Source organism: Leuciscus leuciscus, assembly GCF_965113295.1.
Source record: "Leuciscus leuciscus genome assembly, chromosome: 1".
In the NCBI taxonomy this organism is placed as follows: Eukaryota; Metazoa; Chordata; class Actinopteri; order Cypriniformes; family Leuciscidae; genus Leuciscus; species Leuciscus leuciscus.
Genome location: NC_138725.1, coordinates 53,772,336 through 53,795,720, shown reverse-complemented (window position 1 = coordinate 53,795,720; position 23,385 = coordinate 53,772,336). Strand labels below are relative to the sequence as shown.

The 23,385-nt window shown below is 36.8% G+C and overlaps 2 protein-coding genes across 4 annotated transcripts in view; one reads left to right on the top strand and one right to left on the bottom strand.

Moving 5' to 3' along the window:
* Positions 1-4,918, bottom strand: emc10 (ER membrane protein complex subunit 10). Of its 2 annotated transcripts, XM_082166400.1 has the most exons (8): positions 4,765-4,918; positions 4,557-4,623; positions 4,356-4,468; positions 4,142-4,255; positions 3,445-3,629; positions 2,911-3,004; positions 876-978; positions 1-302 (listed from the first exon to the last, which is right to left on the bottom strand). In XM_082166400.1, exons 1-7 carry the CDS (start codon positions 4,858-4,860, stop codon positions 892-894), a joined length of 756 nt encoding a protein of 251 aa, XP_082022526.1. In that variant the 5' UTR covers positions 4,861-4,918; the 3' UTR covers positions 1-302; positions 876-891. The 2 variants fall into 2 exon arrangements, with proteins under 2 accessions (XP_082022526.1, XP_082022525.1); XM_082166399.1 differs by lacking the exon at positions 876-978.
* A 5,357-nt stretch (positions 4,919-10,275) lies between these two features.
* The window catches only part of mybpc2a (myosin binding protein Ca), a 32,572-nt gene continuing 19,462 nt past the window's right edge, over positions 10,276-23,385 (top strand). Inside the window, exons 1-3 of one of the 2 annotated variants that reach the window (XM_082142330.1) lie at positions 10,276-10,383; positions 21,477-21,509; positions 21,615-21,629. In XM_082142330.1, the coding sequence (XP_081998456.1) occupies positions 10,362-10,383; positions 21,477-21,509; positions 21,615-21,629 (70 nt within the window). In that variant the 5' untranslated portion in view covers positions 10,276-10,361. The remainder of the gene's footprint in view (positions 10,384-21,476; positions 21,510-21,614; positions 21,630-23,385) is intronic. The other variant, XM_082142329.1, reaches the window with a different exon arrangement.

Below are 23,385 nucleotides of genomic sequence, written 5' to 3'. Positions count from 1 at the left end.
AATGGTCATCAAATTATTTTATTAAATCAGTAGTAAAAACAATCCAAGAATACAGTTATAAGTTAAGCTTTTCAATTATTATTTCTCCAGAACAATCCTTCGTTTGTAAATGTGTACGTGTCATGATGTGTGTCAGTGAACTCAAAATCTGCTTTAAAATATTATGTACAACACAGGAGTTGTTGCTGCCACGGGGATCATCGTCCTCCTCCATTGCCCGCCCCTCCTCCGGCTCCTCCTCCAGACTGATCCTGAGCTCCAGACATCATCAGGAAAAGAACAAGGGGGACAATATACATCCACTGGTGATGAAAGAGAAAAGAAAAACACACAAGAAGGTTTTCAACATATCTGTTAGCGGTTTGAAATGCAACATGACAGTTCCTCTCCGGAGTCAATGACTAGGTGCAGGGCAATCACAGGCTTTTGGATTAATTGGAAAATTTTCCCAAGCATATCAGTTTCAGTTTCATCCTTCCTTGCTCTCTTTTTGTCCAACCTCCACCACTTACTGCTTCTTACAAATGACTTTCCACTACGAGGGAGAAATGAGACTGAAAGAACAGGAAAGAGTGAAGCAAGCAGAGTGGGTCATGAACATCTCTGAGCTTGAGACTATCATCACCTGCTAATATTACTGGCCAAAAGACCCTATTTGATCAAAACACAAACACCACTGATTTGGTCATGACCCAGCAAGAAACGTACACGAAAAAAGCACATCAAACAACTGAACACCAAGCTGAAACAGAGGAAGGATCAGAGGATTTGAGTTTGTGTGCATGTGGGTGCTTGTTCAGACCCATATACACACACAATGAGAAATGCAGCGGGAGTGACAGAGTAACCAAATAGGCTTAAATGAGTTTCAGTACTTGAAATGAATGGAAATCAGCTCTGCTCTCTGGCGCCCCCTGGTGGGGTCTGTGCTGAACTGGTGGCCATGAGGAACACTGCACCTCCCAGAATCAAATACCACTGGAACACAGCACAGACCAGCACAAAGTCAACACAGACACAGCACAGTCACAGCATTGTGAATGCAGAACAGCCAACCACGACACACGCTGCAGGAGAGTTTAGAGGTCGGTTACAAAGAGGGACATTAACACTGGTAGCTGTATTTAGGAAAGGACGGAACAGACCAGCAACTTCAGTCATGAAATGACTGTTAGCTCAAAATACAGCGAAAAAATACAGTAACGGTCATCTTGGGCATTGCGGTCCACTGATACACAAACTAATTCTAAAGAGACACAGTAGAACAAAAAAAAGAAAACTATTAGCAGGAACAGAGGCCATTTGGAAAGGAGTTATTACAGAAAAGGAGGTGAAATAAAAGATGAGAAAATATTAATGTGATGATAGTGCATAAGGTTCCACATTTTTACTAACTAGATCAATGTTTCCCAACCTTTTTTCAGCCACGGCACCCTTTGAAATTTTTCAAAAAATGTGTGGCACCCTACACTAGTGTTGTTATGAAACTACTTTGATACGATGCCTTGAAATGTATCGATTTTCAACACCACAGGGAAGAACCGTCTACTGTCATATAGATATTTTTAATATTATCACTTTTGTTTTGTCCATCCATTGAAAGTCATATTTAAGACATATTTAATTAAGGCTTTTATTCATATATATAAACATTACTCAATTACCATTGCAAATCTCACCAAAATGTTTGCTCACTCAGTGTATAATGTTTTTATATTGGGGTAATGTTGTTGTAATTGCACAAGATAGCTTGTTTTTAATATAAGTTTTTAATATATTTTATAATGGAATCATTTCACAGTTAATCTCCAAATTAATGTAGAAACAACATAAAGACAGTATATTTTAAATAATTGTTTAATGGCATCTTTTTAATGAACGAAGGCCGGTATCACTGATACTAAATGTCTTCAATTATTTATTTATTTTCTATTTTAAACATTAATTATTGCCATTCAACATTACAGCATAATTGAAAGCTATCAATTTTAACATTTATTAGGCTCCAAAAAAATAACAAATTTAAGTGAAGTTAAAGCAATCTTCACATAAGCCCATAATAAATGTTATATTTACCTGTGCCCTTTTTCTCACAACTCTTTACATTCATTTAAGACTTTATTTAACTAATTTAAGACTGCTCTTATGAGGATACTCAACAAATTTAAATTTTGGCATAATTGTGTGTTAATATTGGTTCAAGCGCGAAAGAAGTCTATTCTGTGCGTCGTGTGTGTCATTCACAGACAGCGCGTTCTCTTGTCATGTCGCGCTTAAATGGTTTAAAAGCTTTTGCATGAAGAGGAACGTGATCATATAATGTAACGATAGCCAAAGGATGAGAGAAAAAAACGGATGCTGCGTTAATCGCGTAAAATATTTTTTTAACGTGTTAAACTGAAAAACATTCATCGTATGCGTTACTGTTGACAGCACGGACATAACCGATGTGTTTATGTGAATAGGCTAAGCGGCAAGGCGGACGTTGTGACAATATTTTCGTGTGTATTTGACCGTACGCGCAACAAGCCATGAAAAAGAGGCCGTTTAAATCATGCGCTACCCCCGCAAATGACCGCCGGAAACTTACGATTTGCATTTTTATTATAAATTTGTGCGTTATTTGTTGTTATTAGAGACATCCGAGAATGATGGTACATAATACTTTTTAATAGTATTTTTTTACAGGACACCCCTGCTCTCGCCAAACAGCACCCCAGTGTGCCGCAGCACCCCGGTTGGGAAACGCTGACCTAGATAGTTGGGAAAAATTGTCACATTAATAATTAGTCAAAATGCAAACACAATTACTTCAGTGAACTTAACTTTCACAGAAAAGTCAAGTAAAAACTGGCACAACTCAAACCAGTAATTAGTCTTCAGTCTCACACATATAATAAAAATACTCACATATTTGGCAAAGAAGGATTTCTGCTCTTGTGGGTTTTTGCCTTTCTTTTCCATTTCCTGTTCCATCCTCTCAATGTAGGGTGCTGTTTCGGGTCTAAATAAGAGGCACAAGACAAACTCATTTCCAAAGGAGCTGATAATAACATATACAGTGCAATTTGTGGGTGCACTGTTTCTATACTCTTCAAATAATAAAGTAAATGTGTAGATCAGTGGATCTCAACCCACTATGAGGCCTGCAGACTTCCAAGAGGGGCCCAATATGTCTTACAATTATTTCAGTGTATAACATTAAACTGCCATCATATTTTTGAGATCACTTAATTATATTAATACAGATCTACCAGAGATACATATCTGCTTAGACAGGAGGGCATTTGAATATTGTCTTGGAAAAAATAGGTACTTTGGAGTCAAAAATGTTGAGAATCACTGGTAACAGAAATAGCAGTCTGAGTGTAAAAGCATAAGAGTGTGTGTGTGTGTGTGTGTGTGTGTGTGTGTGTGTGTGTGTGTGTGTGTGTGTGTACTCACACAGGTGCAGTGACAGGTGCCACAACACTTATTGTAGTGTTAAAAACTTCCAGGTCAACCTCATCCTCCACCTCTATTCCACGACATGAACCGGGGATTGTCACTATGGAAATGCCGATGACATTTCCACTGACATCAGTGTGAAGGGTGATGACGTCACTGAGGTGGGACTCCACTAACGAGCACTGCAAAAAAGAAAGACAGAGACAAGATTTGTAGCTAAAATATCTATAAAAATGTAATTTTTAATAAAAGTTTATATTATATAAAAATATATAATATACCCTGTGAAATAGTACAATTTTAAATATCTTTTTTCTATTTTTATAGATTATAAAATGTAATTTATTCCTAGGATGGCAAAGCTACATTTTCAGTCTTCAGTTTCACATGATCCGTCAGAAATCATTCTAATATGCTGATTTGCTCAAGAAACATTTATTAATATTATCAATGTTGAAAACAGCTGTCCTTGATATTTTTGTAGAAACCATGATACATTTTTGCAGGATTCTTTGATGAATAATAAGTGCACAAGAACAGCATTTATTTGACATTAATCAACTTTGATCAGCTTAATGAATATTATAAATGAACTTCTTTAAATACAATTCTTACAGACCCCAAACTTTTAAACATGTACTGATATTTAAATTCAAATATATCTAATGTTGATATTTGCAGGAGGTTGACTTACAGCTCTAACAAACGCTGTAATGTAACCTTCAGACTGTCTCTCTGTCTGCCGGTCCACCTGTAGAGAGACTCTAGGCACCCGGATCCTGTACAGACCATCAACTGCTGCCACATCCTGAAGGACACAGGCAGAGAAATACAAATTTAGACCAGAGAGACAGCAGACAGGGTTACGACATATATCCTTGCTTTCTTTAAAAAAAGCAGGTTCTCACCTTCATTGTATTCCTGTCTTTCTCAGAGAGCTGGTTTTGTGCGAGATACACACCGTTTTCCCTTCCACCCCTGAACTGTAGGGCACCACGAAGGCGAAATCTGGGAAAATCATCTGAAACAAAAACAATCAGTCACGACACGACAAAGTAGAGACACATTAATAGACAGGCTAACTATGAAATATTTACCTTAATCCTCACCTATTTCAAATGAGTGCTCTAGTGGCACAGAGAATCCGCTGAAATCGGTGTCCACCGCATCTCCTAACTGTCAAACAAAACCATTTACATTCACTCCGCATACAAACACATCAGACAGCAGGCTAACATGCTAACAAGCTCCACATGCAAGAAATCCGCACATAATACACATGACGAGAGTGATGTTTAACGGACATATTCAACTTACCCTTCGACCATTATTGCATTCGCCAAATTGTGTCCATAACAGCGTAATAGTTGACAGGACGGACAAAATAAGCGAAAAGACTCTTTTCGTGGCCATTTTGTCGCAAGCCTTGAGAGAGAGACTTCCTCTCTGTGTAACGGAAATACGGCGTTTCAAAACAAAAGTCGTAAAAACATTAAAGAGACTCCTCCATTCACTTATGAAATGTATATTCATCTGTATATATATATATATATATTTTTTTTAACTTATTTATATATATATAATATAAAAACATTATGTGGTATTTCTTTTTAAAACATTAATATGTCTCTCACAATATACAACTGGATACCACATTAAAAGTCTTCAGAGTTTTTATTTTATTTATTTTTTATTGCTTTACAAAAACATTTTATCCTCATTTATCTCGGTCTTATGTAGGCTCTAAAATCATTATGTCTAAAACTGATACTTTTGCTATGTTTCCGTTAGCCGTTGGAATGATTTTCTCCTTGCAGCCACTAGAGGGCGCGCTGCACACTGGAGCGCAGTCACATAGAAGTATTGCTAGAATCAGCTCTTCTCTCGCCGGGTGCAGTGGCGTGCGCCTGTAATCCAAGCTACTGGGAGGCTGAGGCTGGCGGACCGCTTGAGCTCAGGGGTTCTGGGCTGCTGTGGACTATGCCGATCGGGTGTCCGCACTAAGTTCGGTATCGATATGGTGCTCCTGGGGGAGCCCGGGACTACCAGGTCGTCTAAGGAGGGGTGAACCGGCCCAGGTCGGAGACGGAGCAGGTCAAAGCCCCCGTGCCGATCAGTAGTGGGATCGCGCCTGTGAATAGACACTGCAGTGCAGCCTGAGTAATACAGCGGGACTCAGTCTTTTGTGTGTTTTATCAGATTCTCATTTTAAATATTAATTGAATAGCTGTAAATTAACCTTTTTGGTTGAACTTGACATTTTTGGGGGGGTACAGAACTCAACATTTTCTACCTCCAAAATAAAAATATGTTCATGGATGCTATTAATTTAAATTTTTTCACAAAAATTGGTTCATTTTAGTGCAATTATAGTGCCCAGAAAATATATGATGTACTGCCCCCTCTGTTTACGAATTGGAATTACACCTTCATTTTGTGCAACACGAATCACTGAATCAATAGGAGTCGCTGTTCGCAATCTTCAGCTTATTTTTGTAATTCATTTCCTGACAGATTTACCCACTGTATTAATTCCCCCACGATTAATCCATACTTAGTGGTCCAGTTTTCTGCAAATTGAGTGTTTTTGTTGTGGTGTGTTTTAAGAAAGACTAATCACATTGAGTCTGCAACCAACAGGGTTCACTGTGAGACCTGGACGGATTTCCAAAAGACATTAACGGGTAACCTGGACAAAAACACATGCTTGAAAGACATAGAGCTCTTAACGTTCAGTAAATGTGTGCGCCAGTCAGTGTACAAGTTTGTGGTTAACTTCATTATACCTGCTGTCACAAGTAGAGAAAATGCAATGACATGAGTTGGACACTAGAGAGTAGTTTAGTAACAGGAAAATGTGCCCACTACAAAACAAATTTTAACATGGCTCAACTAGACAAGTCAAATGCTAAATTGATTGATAACAAGACCTTTATATTCACCTCAAATAACTGCCTCCAATCATAGTATTATTATGGTAACACTTTACAATAAAATCAAATTGGTTAACATTAGATAATGTAACTAACATGAACTAACACTGAGCAATACAATTGTTACCATATTTATTGGCTGCTGTACAGCCAAAACAATCTCTGTTCAATTACCTTCCTATTATCACTGTAAAGCTCCTTTGAAACAATCTGTGTTGTAAAAAGCGCTTTTAAAATGAAGGTGACTTGACTTGACTGTGATAGTATTGTTCATTCATAGTTCATGTTAACTTAAGTAGTTAACTAATGTCAACTAATGAAACCTTACATTAACGTGTTACCATTATTATTATAATATTTTATTCTACTACCTTATTTTCAATATTCAGATGTTGAAACGCATGTCAATTTTGCGTAAGGCCTATGCAGTGTTTCTTCAACAGCAGAGGCACCTAATGTCCAAAGCTTTGGCTTTGATTTTTATTTTACCGCAGATGTAAACTTTTTCCCATTGAAATGTTTTACCTCGCCCTTTTCCACCCTTCTTTTCAAATGATTTTTTTTTTTTGGTATATATTTTATTTTATTTTATTATATTTGTACCAGACCCAGATTGGCTTAAACTATTAAAATCCATCTTAAATAAGCAAAAACAATTACTATAATAATCTTAACAAAGAGTAAAAATAAATTTGTATTGATTATATGCATTTAAATGTTTTGTTTTTTTTACTAAATTATAACTGTCCCTCTGTTATGATGGCATTCCATCACAACCAACCAACAACTTGGCACCAAAAGTTAACCTACAGGCAGCAATGTGTGTCAGTGAAGAGCATGTTTGGGATATAATGAGGATTATTATAAGTAATGTGTGAAGACAACAAAGAAAATTTGCAGGGAATAGCATGCAGAAATTGTGAAATATTTTATTGTGTGTATTTATGCAATTCTAGCTCTGAAAGTGTTAAAAAAATATATATTAGCAAGAAAAAGAAGTCTGTCTAATTTAGTCCCAAAAAATTTCATTTTCTCCACTCAATTCTAAACACGTTACATAATTTGAGATGCGTTAGTAGTCACAGAGTGGTGAACATGTTCATAACTTTCAGGGAAAAAATGTCTAAAAAGTCTTTCCATGATGCATATTTACATGATAAATATAATAAACTATTCACAGTGTGGGAAATGTTTAAAGAGTTTATTTTCTAAAAGTCCACAGGGCCAGAAGTGGCCATTAAAGAAACACCCTGCTGTGTAATGTAATCATTTGTGATGTTGTCCTTGGGTCTGACATATAATGCAATCAAATGTTTTCCTGTTTAAGCTGTTACAGACATGACCAAAGTTATGTCTACGCAAATATGGCAATGTTCCCCAACCACCTGAGAAATTACTCCTTTTCCTCAATATCTGTCATTGTAGTGAGCCTATAAGATAATAACCGCATCGACGACCGAATGGGCCATCAGGGCCACAGGTTAATCAAATTTAGCTTAGATCGATTACAATCAATTACAGTAGCACGCAGTGTTTGTGTTCCAGAACCTCATTTTGTTCTGTACATTGTTCTGTAAATCAGAGTTACTGATTATCTTACACTCTTTATCCCCAATCAATAGTGTTCCTATTTGCGCCACTCAGTACGGGACCCACGGACTGCCATTAAGATCCAAGGCATGAGAAAAAACAAACAGACGCACGCCCTTTCAATTACATCAATCAGATGACACCGAGGTAAGTGATACAGCGTGGCGTATTGGCATTTCCATAACTGAACACATCGCTAAGAGAGCCTGTATGAGTAATGGACTGTTTCAGCAGAAGGGCTTGGGTTTTCCATGCACCCTTGCCATGTGATTTCCAAGACATTCCTACTTTGAAATGAATATATATCTCTTCCATCTAGTCATTGCTGTCTGTCATCACGCCCCCAGACAATAGTGAAGCCCCACACTCCTGCAGAACTATACTTAGCCTGGCCATCTCATCACCGTGAAGGCATCTATGTGGCATTAAACTCGAGGGGTGACATTTTATTATAAAGCAGTATAACATTTTATGCTTACATTTCATGATGAGAGTTGTTATATTGTGACATATGATTTATATTTTCTTTACCAAGTCCATATTACGTTTAATTGAATCAAATAAATTAAATTAGCACTCTGTAAAGCATGAAGTATCTTGTTTCCTGGCTGTTGTCTTCAATATATCACTTTCCCTTCTGCTGCATGTGTCTTGTGCTTGTGGTTGTACGTGAGTCTCTTCTGTCTCGATCCTCTCCTTCCTAATATTGTGTAATTTTTCTCCTTGACACCTGCCTCTCAGGTTGCACTTTCTATAAATAGCACAGTCTCTGGCCAGTCTTCTCTCCCCCAAATTAAAGTTCAAAAGAGCGTTTATTGGTGTGTCAAGCTTAACAGAGCGTCATTGAACGGTACACTTCAAGCATTCACACCAGGGACGTGACTAAACTCTGATCTCTGCTGTTTTGCTGTTAAAGACATTTGTGCAGAGACCGTACACAGGACATCTTGTGACCGTTGAGTTCAGCGTCTTACACCATTATTGAAGTGTTACATTTAGCATTTCTATTGTTTTAGTTGTCTTTTTTAACAAAATATCCTATTAACTCTGTGTTTTGTCATGTCATGTCATATTAATTAAACTGTCATGCAAGTTAAGTTGAGGAAAATGTCATTTTAAGCCAGATATTAAAACATTTTATAAACACTACCACTCTTTTGCTCACCATGGCTACAGTAAAATCAGTAATATTGTGAATTATTATTACAGCTGTTTTCTAACTCTGTTAAAAAAACAACAAAACAAAAAAACAGTTGTGCTGCTTAATATTTTTGTGGAAACAATGATATTTTTTTCAGGATTCTTTGATGAATAAAAAATTCAAAAGAACCGAATTTATTTGACCCTCTTTGACCCTAACAATGTAAACATTTTGATCCATTTAATGTATTCTTCCTGAATAAAAGTATTTAAAAAAATCTTACTGACATCAAACTTTTGAACGGTATCATATTAATTTAAACATGCATCACCCTTATGCAAAACATGCAAAAACTCAATGTTGTAAATCCTTTAAGTTTTAGTTGTTCACTGTTCATGTTTTAGCACATTGTTGCAGAAAGAGTGTGGCTTGCAAATTCTGATGAGCATGCAACTTCACTTGTGCATTCACGTCATATTGTGCAGATGCAGTTATGATATTAAGTTATGTTCTAATTATCTCATGTATCGAATGGGTTTGGGTGAGTTAATTAACCCTCTAGCTCAAGTTTAACCGCTTTCATTCACAGTTTAGCCTTGTTATTCGTAAAACGTCACACTTCTTTTGACACTCAGTGTGTGACTTGTGAGGATTTATGACTGGCCTAATGAATGAGCAGAATTGTCAGCACATTTACTTGATGAAAAGAAAGGGGTGGTTAGAGAGATGTAAGGTCAAAGGTCAGCGTGTCAAATGTTCTTCTCTGACAGCCTATCAGCAGGCTTGATTCTGTTCTTTCCAGGTCTCTTTTTAATTTTCTGAGGTAACCATCACTTCATAGATGATCACAGATGTCAAGCAGCTCCGCTTTAATATGCTTCAAACAGGCTGTCAATCAATATCTATCTACAAATATATCATGCCATTAGCAAATAGCTTGGTTTACAGCACGCTTTAACAAGTTTACCAATTAAGAGGTTTGCCATAGAGACACCATGTTTGTTATAATGTTAAACTTTTTTCACCCTTGTCGCTGTCTTTCGTCTGCTCCTCCTGTCCAAGTTGTCTCAAGTGACACTCGTTCTGTTGCTCTCTCTCCATGTATCGCTTTTTTCTCTGCTCACCCACCCTTCTCTATCTTACTCAAGGATGGGGAGGACATGCCAAGGGAGGAGGGAATAAAAGGCATGAAAGATGAGTAAAGTGTGGGAGAAAGAAAAGTCAGGGTGACCGACATATGACAAAGCACCATGCCTGAACCGAAGAAGCCAGGTAAGCCTCTTTAAGTTCATTTTCAGCATCGATTTTACATTTAAAACTACAGTGTATATTTGAATCATCGCAATTTGTCATTTCATATGTCACGTTAATGTAAATGACACTTTTATACTCTGACTGGCAGAATGCATCAGTGTCTTGCCCACACTTAACATTCATAATAACATCCACTTGTTGATTATTTCATTCAGCGAGCTGTGTAAGACAATCAGTAGATAAATCTTGATCATTGGCTCACACTTTTTGTTAGCTAACTACCCGCTGAAGCGGAGAAAAATTGCTTTCTTTGCTTAAAACGTAAATCATGGGCCTGAATGTATTATTGTAAGGAGCCGTTTAGACCGCCTCGGCTGTGACAGGTGTTGAAAGATGAATTTTCGAGGTTGGGTTGGCAGCAGCAGGAGTGAGAGGTCAATTTTCAGTTTGGGGTTTGGCAGTAAAGACGACTAGACTGAGAAAACACTCTAAGCTTGATGCCCATCAGTTTGAATTATACATGTGTCTTGGTGATGATTGCTAAGGCTGGAATACTCTGACTGCCCAAAATCTACAGACTGACTGACTTTCGACATCTAAAATTCACTCGTCCAGACTGTAAATTAAATATTTGTGTAGTGTATTCCAGCCTTTTATCACTAATCATCAACCAGTGGACAATACACCTATAACAAAACTTAAACGTCTGAGAGCTAGAATCACATTCCAAGAGGGAAAAATGATCAAATTCAAATCTCATTATATGTAAATACTCTGAGGATATCACATAATACTGCATGAATATGGTGTTTCGCCTGCAGGAATGTTTTCTTAAAGACCTTCATTCAAATACTCAATGCTCAATGGACCCTGTAAGTGAAATTCTGATCATTATGAAAATGAATCTATTGATTTAAGTAGTGCACAATTTAAAATCAATAGCATATCAAGTGTGTGGTCCCTTAAAGTATTAGTGCTGATATTTTGAGTGGGTTAGTTCTGAACATACAGTATGATTTAAGTTGCTGGCACTGATACAGAGCTAAAAGCTTTAGCTACCACACCTTTTTATGGAGCTTTTAAGGAGTGAATTGCAGGCATTGGATTATAACCGGCAGATTGAATTAGCATCAAATATCATAAGCTGATGTCAAAAGATAGCCATGTTCATCTATGTAGTGATGTTGTGAACTTGTGTATCTGACTGGGGTTCTAAAATATGACCTTCTTCATTTTCATCGTTGAGTCCACAGCCTTGAGACAGAAAGAAATCTGAAAGATTTGACAGACTCTGAAAAATCTCCAGGTGAAAGAGGAAGTGCTGTTCAGGGTTTGGATGGCAAAAGAAACTAAAGGTTGTGCAGTGTTTTGAGCTGCTGCTGAATTTCTCTGATGAAGTCTAAGTCATCCTCACAGAAATGGCATTACTCCAGCAACAGCAGGATAATAAGCAAAACTTATGCTGTAATAGTCTCAAAATGCATTTAATGTACAGGGAAGTAATTGTGGCGCTAAGCTGCTTAACGGTGGACGCTGTTAAGGAAAACAGATCAGGATGTTTGTAATTACTGGAAATGGAACTGGAAATTACAGATATTTAGAAGTAGGAAGATGGAATAATCCACAATCATTCTCAGGAAATGGAACCATTTATGCAAAAAATATAAAAATAATTAAAAAAATAAAATATTATTTTAATTTAAATTATTTGTTAAACTGACTAAAAACTAATTTGTACAAATAATTTGACCATGTTTAATTGCACTGACACAAATAAAAAGTCTGCATGAGCATTTTAAATGGAGATTTCAATAGCAGTAAACAATTTAAATTTTATATTTATATAGCCTAACCCATTAAAATGTACAGAGGTTTTATTTTTATAATTTTTGTTTTGCATTATACATTAAACAGATTTAAAACCATTGTACAATGTGACTAAGTTTAGTATTCCGTTAAGGACATCATTTGTTTGTCATGGGAACGCATTTAGCAAACAAATCTGTCTCCTAAGGAACGACCCTTTCAAAAAAACCACAAGGTCAGATCAGTGTCACCATGCCTTCTTGAGATCTGCCTCGTCTCTGTTATGATTCAGTTTTTCCTTGTAACTCAGGCCCATGACTTGGTGTTAAACCCAGTCTGAGAGCATGACATCACGAGTGTCAAATAACTGGATCGTTTTATTGGAGCGTAATCTGTTGCTCCCTCTCTTGTCTAGCCTTTCGTTTTCTCATTCGTCCCAGCTTCACACTTCAGACCACACACAAAGCCCCTCTTTTAGTTTATTGCTTCTTAAAGATCAGATTTACCACCCTCCACTCAAGTCCCCCAGTCACATACACGGGCCACTTTGTGTTGCGTTTTACAGGACAAAGTCTGTCTGGATCTCCTGAAGCCTTAGTTACTGGCAAAGAGCACGATTCCTTAATAAACAGCTTCCAGAATAGCCCCGAGCAGCTTTTAGGAGGGTGTGCAATTTTACAAACAGGCATGTTGACAGAGGAAAAGTGTTCAGAGAAGTGTGTGTCTGTGCATATTGCTCCATGATTATGCATACTCTGTAATGATAGTACTGTAATAGTGAGTCAAGGCTGTGCGCTATAAATTGTGCATTTGCATTAATATTGGATTGGGGCTGAAATAAAGCCTATGAGATATGTCACATTAATATAAATCACTTTACGAAGAGTCTAATATAATATCCAAGCTTTACCATAATAGGGAAATGTCTGGCCTGTGACAGTTTGAGATGGGTGAAGGATTTCTTAGGATTTCTAAAAATGGCCTAAAATGTTTTGAAATGGCTCTTTGATTATTTGGTTGTGTTTTAAACATCTTCTGTGACAATGTTGGGATTCCTTTTCCTTCTGCCATGCTTTAATAATGTCATTTCTGTCCTGGCAGGACGACAAGAGTTTGGTTCCCTGTAACACTACTAATGAAACACCCAGAGTATTGAGTATTAGTGAAGTTTAAGCCTCTTACTTGGCATCTGAAATGTCATTACCATGATGCCCCCTTTTCCCAAATCCCCCTTATTTTCACCACAACAGAGCACAGAAATCATGACACAATGTTCTCTTTGAACTTTGCAGTCCAGGATGGACAGATTCTTGCTCTCTCCTCTTTTTTTGACCATTTTGTTTGAATGTGAGCAACACATACAAGTACACAAAAGTAGACTTTACCATATACATGGCTAAAGATTTTTTTTCTGTTGGCCCAATTGGGCCAGTGGTTAAAACAAAATACAATATAACAAATACAAATGAAATAAACAGTGCTTTAAGTTTTTCAGGTAGGTTTAACCGTGGTATTCAGGTAAAGAAAATGAGTAATCCGATGAAAAATAATAGTGTAGAGTCTTTATTTTACGTAGCCTATAAATAATTTTTCCAACTGAGGGCATCATTGGACATTCCCAAAGCGAGGTTTTGCATTGCTCAAAGTAAGTAATCCCCTCACTCACTCACAAACACACACACACACACACATACAGTGGCAGTGTCTTAACATTCAACGTCTCATTTCCAGCTGGGATAGTGTAGCATTACCTCATAACCGTTAACATCACTACGCGCTCCTTGGCATGCATCTCCTTCATGATGGATTACACGCAGATGTGTGAGCGCTCACTTTTGGTGTGTTTCTGAATATGTCCTCCAACTTAACCGTAATGGGATATGTACTGCATGACCTGAAATCGCTTTATGACTGTATTCATGAACCGCTGTTGCATATTGCACACCTCAGCTGCGCTCAGTCCTCCTCCTGGAGATCTGGAGACATGAAATATTCAAGTGAACCCAATGACCTTGATTAGCTGGTTCATGAGCATTTGATTAGATTTTAACTAAACTCTGCAGGATGGTAAATCTACTCGAGCGCCCCGTCAAAACCACTGTGCTAATGTGTATTTATTTAATTGTGTTAAAACGTCAACCTTTTCTCCTGCTTCCTCTGCACCCGCAGTATAAATCATTTCCATTCACGTAGAAGTGGCATGTCCATTTAAACAAGGTGGGGAAAATACTGGGGAAAACTATGTAAAATTGTGTTTACAACCTTGACATGTTTATTGACCACTGTATCATCTTACATACACTTCCATCAGTATGATTTTTTTTTATGTAAGGATGTATTGGTGACCAAACGATCGTGTTTAGATGTGATTGTGGAAGTTTATTGGATTTTAAATGCCGTCTATCTTTAATAATTAAAATGTGCAAGTATTGTAAGTAATAAAGAAAGTGCTTGCATGGCTCAACAAAAAGGATGGCCCACTGGCCCGGGACCAGTTTGAAAGAGACTATATATATATATATATATATATATATATAAAATCTAAAACTATTAAAAATAACAAAAACACACAAAAAATGACTAATTACTAATACAATTTTTTTAAGGAGAATTCATGGTGATTACTGCCTGTCAAGATTAGTTAAAATTTAGCTTGGTTTATTAAAAATGCAATGTGCTATCCTGAGAGTGGAAGAGAGAAAGAGATCACTGTCAGAAAGTAAAGAGGCCATAATTAATCTCAACATCATCACACCATAAACCACACATTTTGACAGTTATTATATATGATACCCTGTCTTTACGTAATAAAAACTGGGAGAGAGAATCATTTTAATTAAATGTTTCATTTTAAATCATGTTTTGAACTTCAGCTTATGTAAATCATTTTTGTTGAATAAGCTGAAGTGATATTCAGATTAAAATACATTTTAATTCATGTAAAATTATAACTATTCTTATAACACTATAAAGGTTGTAATTACATTCACAGCATGACCCATAGCAACCAGTTTATTTTTATTCTCAGATCAGATGATCATGATCAAACTGTTTATATAGTCACCATCTCCCTAATCTTCACTTTTATCCTCACCCCCCTCATCTTTCCATATATGTAGGAAAGAGATATTTACGATCTATATCCATAACTCAAATCATCAGTACTGTCACGCATGAGACTGATAGATATTGTAACGTTTCTCTTAAGTGTTTCCTCTTGCTGCCAAAAGAATCACTCTCTCCATCCTCATAAAATGGGGAAACTTCATCATGTGCGGCCGACCCTCCCTGCACTTGTATCCACTCCAAATGCTTCTAATGCCAAAGTCAGTCCATCACACACACAGCTTGTAAAAATAGCTGCTTTCAATCTGGATCTGAGGAGCTGAATGAAGCCTGAGGGGAAAACACATCTCTTTTTTTTCTGTCTTTTTTTTTTGTGTGTGATATCCTTAGAAACACTACACATATCACTTGGCAGTTCCCATCCGTGTCTGTTTATTTTGAAAATTGAAATATTTTAAATGGAATTCATTAGACATCAGAGTTGAAGTCAAGGCCACCAGCCAGTTGCAACAGACCCCTTACATTAGAAAAACCCTTGTTATTAATACAATGAAGGTTTTCTTAACTTAACGCATTTGTTGCAACTGGACCACAGACCCTGCAAGACCCAGAAAAGTGTAGGACTGGGTATCGATACAGATTTCCAGACTCAGTTTGTTTACGATTTTCCGAACCAATTGATTCAATTCCGTTTCACTTTGATCAATTCATTTTGGCAAATTTCGGTTATAATGTCCACTTTGCTTACACATGAAAGAAATTGATCTCTCAGTAAATGTAAAAAATTATACTATTCTATAAATAAATAAAATGATAAACTCACGAACACTAGGGATGCACGATATTGCATTTTGGCCGATATTCGATATGCCGATATTTTCAAACTAATTTTGTCCGATGCTGATACCGATACCGATACCGATATATATACACATTTTCCCCCTGATATATTTACACTTTAATTTTACTGAAGAGAAATCCAAGTCTCTCTCCTGTACTACCTTTACCGTATTACACTCATGTGTTGTAGATAAGGCAATACACAAGACAAACAAAACAACATTTGATTCTACCATAAATGTATAATTTGACAAATGTAAAGACATTCAGAGACATTCAAAGACATTCAAAAGACAGACATTCACCCCTGAAAAATAGGCAAATTATTTCACTTGGAGAATAAATGATATGCCAGTGCCACATTTTATTTTTAAGTTCAGACTTCAAACTTCAGTCCTTAGGAGTAATATAAATAAAAATAAATGTTCAAATAAAAAAATTTACATCTTCTACTTGAACAGGTCTACCAAATGCTCCCATGTTTTCGGTGCTGATGCAGTGGTGTGACCCGTACATGTAAGGGTGGCGCTGCCAATAAAGCAACTAAAAGCTGTCACAACGATCCGCAAAAGTAATGATTATGAATATGTCAAATATAGCAAGGAGACATTTTAATTGTTTATTAATGAACAAGTGTTTTCTGTGTCGGCTGCAAAGATGAAGTTGACGATGACTCGCGATCTTCGCAGTAGTGAACGCGCCAGAGAGAAATGCACATTTCGGATTACATAGTTTTCTTTCGTTTTGAATTGTTCTGTTTAAAAATATGATTTCAAGCGTTCTGTAGATAATAGATATATTTCTCAGGTCTGTGAGGCAAGAAGGCTATGCTGAGTTTCGTTTCAGTTCAATCGCGGGCGCCTCCGTGTCGCAATTTCTATATCTGCTTTACTTATTATTTATTAAATCCATGCAATTGGTTGAAGAAACATTGATTAAAATTAAGATACAATTAATACAAAACGAAATTCACTTAGAAAGGCTTTGTGCTTTCTGTTTGAGGTCTCTGTGAAAGTTTTAAAGCAGTCTCTTTTAGTGCCGCTTTCAGAGTGCTCACGTCCGTAACCGAGAACTGACACTGTTTTTCCTCATAAATGCAAACACGAAAAATAAAATAAAATGAATATTTTATGCTCTGTGGAGAGCATAGTAGCTTGGAGAGTTTACATTAGTAAGCTACAGGACATCGTCTTTCAAAACATGACCTGCACGAAAGAGAAAAAAAATGACTGCGTCATTGTACCCAGCACTTCTGAAAATGCACTTGCGAATGCGTCTCTGTCCCCAGCACATTTCAAACCAAACTGATGCCCATGCTCGAAATGCCTCCACATGTTAAGTTGCTGGCCCTCATGCACGGTCGTCACGCGCATAGGAAACACGCCACCCTATCGGCAAAGCTCATCGGCAGAAATGATCATATCGGCCGATGCCGATGATGGTCATTTAAAGCTTTTATCGGCCGATACCGATGTTGTGCCGATATCATCGTGCATCCCTAACGAACACATCAGTTATAAACTCCCATGAAAGCGCATAGAAGGTTTATGCGCATAAAAATCGCATATAAAGTTTTTGTCACTGGAACTGCACTGGTTGTGCTTTTCTATTTTTAAATTCACTAAAAGGAACTGGAAGAGTGATTTCTGCGTAAATACGACTACACTGTCAGATTTAGCATTGTTGAAAAATTGTTCTTGCCTGAGAACATTAACCGAGACCCAGACCCAAGACCAATACATTTTGAATATTATGCATCTTATTTGTATTGATTCATATTATACTGGATTGGCATGCAATGAATACAAAGTTCTGTCATGAAACTAGATGACATTGGCTCAATCTGTTAGCAATCACATCCTTATCTACATAGCGCAGCTGATTGGTTGCTGTAGCATCAGCGGCCAATGAGCTGCTGCTCAACATTTCAAATATGAACATTTCAAACTCTATTTGCTGTTAGCAGTCTGCAGCGCACTTTCAGAAACCCTCCACCTTCCCCAGCTCCACCTGTATAGATCTGCTTATTTAATAGGGTTATTTAATATATACGTACAGCAGCAGAATGTCTTACATGCTCACAGCAATGTCTGTGAATATTGACAGTAGCAAGACCAAATACATTAACATTGCCACATCCATTACCATGTCAATCTCTCTGCGAGTTGTCATGACAGACATAACAGTATGCCACACGAAGGGCAGAGATCTGCTGTTTTTTTTGTCACACTCGAAACACATTTGAGCTTGACTCTAATCACTCAGACATTCTTTCAGGTTTTGTTTGTACAACACTGTATGTGACAAGTCAGAGTGCATTGGAAGCATATATGTGGTGATATGCGAAGGGCATTAACGCATAGCGGTGTGGGTAGACATGTTAACCCAAGGCCACACGCAGTGAGGCCCCTGCTTTCAGTTATCACATCCCGAGATGTGTCTGAGAGACTTCACAATCTTCCCCCACTGGCCTGTCAAAATGGTGGAAATTAACTGACATGTAACTGACATGAAAGAGATGTAGAGAAGTAGTGGAGTAAATGTCATGAGAGATTAACTTTGTGAACATTCGACTGCAGTTACTCGGCCAAACAGAGTGAGGGAGCGAAGAGAGAGGAACAGAGTAGAAAGAGATTTGTCAGCAAAGTGAACGTGAGAGTACTAGCGCTGAAGGCTAATGTAACTAAAGTGAGCAAATTCTGAGTGCAGCCATGTATATGATATAGTTTCAAATGCTGATGCTGGCATTTCAGCCTGCACTCAATTTCAGGGCATCGTGTGGTTGTTTTTTCTAGGTTTCAGAATAGCTGCATGACCCAGGGGCCGGGGGCGGGATGGCGTATCTGAAACAACTATGGATTAGCAAAATAGGACCTTCAGACAGAAACTATTACGGACGTAAAAACTGAAATATTCTCCAGCCTATATATGGAGTGGATATGTAATCAGAGATGTTGTATTTATGGATATGGATTCACATTATCGACAGAGAGAGAGGCATAGGAGACGAGAGGGCATTAAACCGCTCGTTTACACTTTTCTCATATGATGTTTATGTAACGCACTTTTAGATATCTGAGACTTCTCCGTGCTAATTTAACGTGACCGCATTAAACTGGGTCCTTCTTACTTGACCTCATGATCTCGGTCTGGCTGTCTTTCTCTCTTCTATGAAAGCCCATTTCTGCCTCCCTCAGAGTAAAAAATAAAAAGTTTTAAATAATCAGTAAAGTCAAATTGTGAGATATAAAATTACAGCTGCAATAAATACAGTCAGATTATGACTGTTCTAAAGTTTCTAAAAAAAAATTTTTTATATTATGCCAAATGGGCTTCTACATATCATTATCGACATCCCTTTTAAAGAGAAAAAATAATAATAAAAAAAGGGATGTTATGTGCAATGCTATTTTAGTATTATTTATACACTAATATAATATTTATTAATATTTTGAATTAGCTTTTATTTTTATATTTTCAGTTTTCATTTTAATTTTAGTTTAAGTTTTAGTAATTTTATGTCATTATTATTAGATTTTTAATATATATTTATAGCTATTTAGCTTTAATAAAAAAAAAAAAAGTGTACTTCAATTTGTACTTTTTCTTAATATCTTATTTCAGCTTTATTTCAGCTACCAAATACAAGTTAATACGTTTTGGTTTAACAATAATAACACTGTGGCAGTGAAGGCGGTTTATTACATCTCTGTGCATTAGCGTTTTAGCTACACTGAGCTACGCTGGCCTCCATTTGACTTCTTATGACACCTACACTTTTAGAACGCGTGTGTTTGTGTGTTGATTGTGAGTGAGTGAGTGTCTGTTAGTTTTTTGCACTGTGGCTGTATGCAGTGACAGGGACCAAGACTAGCAAGACGGAGAGAGTGCTGACGACTGGAAACCAGAGAAGACCCAACAGATCAGGATCATTTATATACTATTATAGTCTCTATTCATATTTTGTGTTAGCTTTTATTTTTATAAGTTCGGTTTTAATTTTAATTTTAGTAATTTTATGTTACATGCTTTTGTCATGTGTATCAGTTATTTTTTTTCTATTTAGCTTTGTTTTATTTTTATTTCAGTTTTAGTACTTTTTTCACTTAGCTGCCAAGGCAACATTTTCATTTTACATTTTTTTTTTTTTAAGTTTAAGTTTTTTATCTTTCGTTTAATGAAAACTATTTGAATAGTTTTAGTTTTGTTTATCAATAATGCAAATGATATAGCTTCAGTCAAATTTTGGGACATGTTTTAGGATGCTGTTTTTTCTAAATGTAAATGTGTGATTGAATGTCCAGCATAACCAGCAAGACTGTCTTAATCAGCTGAATTTTACCAATGATTATTAGATATTTACTTGAGTTCAAGATGAGAGCAAGAGAATTATGTTGGTTTTCATAAAGCGACAGCAAACTGCCTTCACGGCATTGCAGTTGTCTCAGCAATGGATTTAAGAGGAAAGAGCCATTTTAATAAAAAGCTGACTGGGTCCTTCACCTCAGCAAAGATTTTTAACTACATTTCAGCTGAACAAATTAACGCCGTCAGACCAATTCATCATGGGTAAGGTGAGAGCTGCTCTGAGCATTTGAGCATTTCCCTGTGGAGATGTTACAGGTCCCTGTTTGTGTATAGACGTGACCTTCAGCTGTCTGATGATCCCGGTGCCCTGTTCTTTTTTGGGAGGACATCTCAGCCAGCTCCTTAGATCCTGAGGCAAGGAAAGCATTTATAACTTGCCAGATCACCGTACCCCACCGAACTCCTCTGGGTCGAGGAGATATACCAGAAGTGCCTGAGAACCATTAACATACTGTGCTCTGAAAGACAAACCTAATCAAAAATAGACGTGTTAAAACTTCAGTATGCAAGCAGATCACGCAATCTGACCCTCAGTACCAAGGCCAAGTTCGGTGTCTCATATCCTTAACACTAAAGAGTGAAGAGCCTACCACACCCTCCAGATTCGGAGTCAATCCGAGGCCAAGATTGTGACTTGGAAGGTGACGGTGGTACCATGTAAGCTGTTTACACCTACCGTTGACCAGAGGAACGGACAGAGAGGCTCAGATTCCTGTATTCCAAAATACCTTCTGCCTTCACTCAATATACTGTAAAAAAAGAAAAGAAAAAAAAGTGTTGTTTTTTTTATACTTGCAGACTTGAGAATAGGTTTGGCCAACTTTAAAAATGTTTTGTTATGAGGATGTATGCGCATATCTAATCTGTGTATTTCAAGTCAAGTCTAATTTTTTGGTGTTAACCTGCTCGGACAGTTTCATGATCTACATGTTATATACATCTAAAAAAACTAATATGAGTTTAAGAGTTTTAACTTGTACTTTAACATAACCCCAATTGAATACTGTGATTACAAATTTAATTTCTTTCAGGTGCCAAGGGAGAGAAGGAAGCTCCCCCTGCTGGTTTGTACATGCATTTCATTGACTCTACTAAATATTCGTCATCTGTTTGATGTAATGAATCATTTTAAAGCAGTCGGCTCACTCTCGGTATCTTTGATTTTACAGATAAGCCTGCAGAAGGTGGGTGAACTGCTCTGAATCTTGTCATGAACGACATGTCTTCATTCAGTCTGCCATGAGTACAAGGGGTAGCTGTGCTTCTACAGATGAGCTTTGCAGACTCTCTCTCTGTGTGTGTGTGTGTGTGTGTGTGTGTGTGTGTGTGTGTGTGTGTGTGTACTAGTGCTGCAGGGGGTTAGGATTAGGATTAAGTAAGAGGTGTGTGTTCCAACTCATCTTTAGATAGTTACAGCAAATACGCCAATGAATCATACCTAAAACCAACTAGCAGTGCTCTAACTTAACATTCTGCTTACATATTGGCACATATATCTAGTGCATTGCTTAGTCGAACAACGATATCATTATTCATCATAATGCATAAAGACATACTAATATGGTTGACTTGATCTCCTGCCTTTATAAGTAGAAGCACAGCCGGCTTTAATAAATGTGAATTTAACTAACTATGTTCACATGCAGAACCATATTTATTTACTGTTATGTATCTACTACATGATACAATTGACATAAATTACAGTATATTGTTTCTACATACATAAATTACATTATAGCATACTTAACTGCTGAAAATACATTATAAACAAAAGCCGAGCTTGCTGTGCTGTAGAAGACAACTTCTTATTGCTTTGCTGCATGCATTTTAAAAACATGTACATTTTTTTAAAGTAAATATGTAAGCCAATTTATTTGAAAATATAGGCCTACAGAATCTTTTTCCAATGGGAGTAGGAGATGCTGTCACTACTGTTTAGATGGCAGAATGTGGGAATGCAGTAAACAGTTTTCTCTGGAAAATAATGTTTTAAAACACTTTTTAACTGTAAGTAGAGTACAGTATAGACCTTATGTAGCCCCGCCCCTTTTCAGCGCTGCGCTTGTTGTCTTTTGACTTCCGGTCTGTATTTTCATAGCGATTTTGCGTGTTTATTAATGAACGGCTCATTTTAAAATCTTCCCGGTCGACTGACATTTGTTAAGTCATCTGCTTTAAACATTACAATCCTCATGATAACTTTCGTTAACTTTACATTAAGTAAATCCACTTCAAAAGCGAATTACTCCTGGACAGCAATGCCATAGAAATATACCGAGCGACCGCAAAAACGGAAGTTAAAAGACAATATTCTAAAGATGGCGGCGCCCTCGTTTCTCTGGCGCACAAGGTCTTAGAATTAATATTTACAGTCACTCTACTTTTGATAGTTATTATGAATTATGCTTCATATCAATGATAAACATTTAGTTATTTCCTTTATACTGACCACTAACTACATAGGCTAACCATGAAATGTGTCAGTGTTGTTACTGGTTCCTACACTGTAAAAAAATCCAACTTATGTTTTGTATGACAAATTCAGTTTTTAAAGTTTATTCAACTATTTAACATGAAAAAAGTTGAGAAAACTCAAAAATGTCCTGCAGCTGGTTGCCTTAAACTTTTAAGTTTTCTCAACTTTTTTTTTTTTTACAGTGTATTTGCTTTAAATATAAGTAATACTACTTGACAATAGTTCAAGTTTTTATAAAAAAATATTATTATTATTACAAATTTGATGAAAATTATTATTATTTTTACAATTGTAGTGTGAATTTGAAAACAAGACAGAAGATAAAATAATTTATACTGGTTAGTGAATTTAATTTATGATCAAAATACATTATGATAAAAGTGTGATTGCATTTTGTGTGTGTGTTTGTGTGCGCACACGCGCGCATTTATTGGTGTATGTAATGTATACATTCCTTTGAACAC

Excerpts from the sequence above, each read along its gene's own strand:
- emc10 (XM_082166399.1), bottom strand. The coding sequence starts at position 4,860 with ATGGCCACGAAAAGAGTCTTTTCGCTTATTTTGTCCGTCCTGTCAACT. Across the intron at positions 4,624-4,764 it reads AATGCAATAATGGTCGAAGG|TTAGGAGATGCGGTGGACAC; the intron begins GTAAGTTGAATA and ends TTTGTTTGACAG. Across the intron at positions 4,256-4,355 it reads AAGACAGGAATACAATGAAG|GATGTGGCAGCAGTTGATGG; the intron begins GTGAGAACCTGC and ends TGTGTCCTTCAG.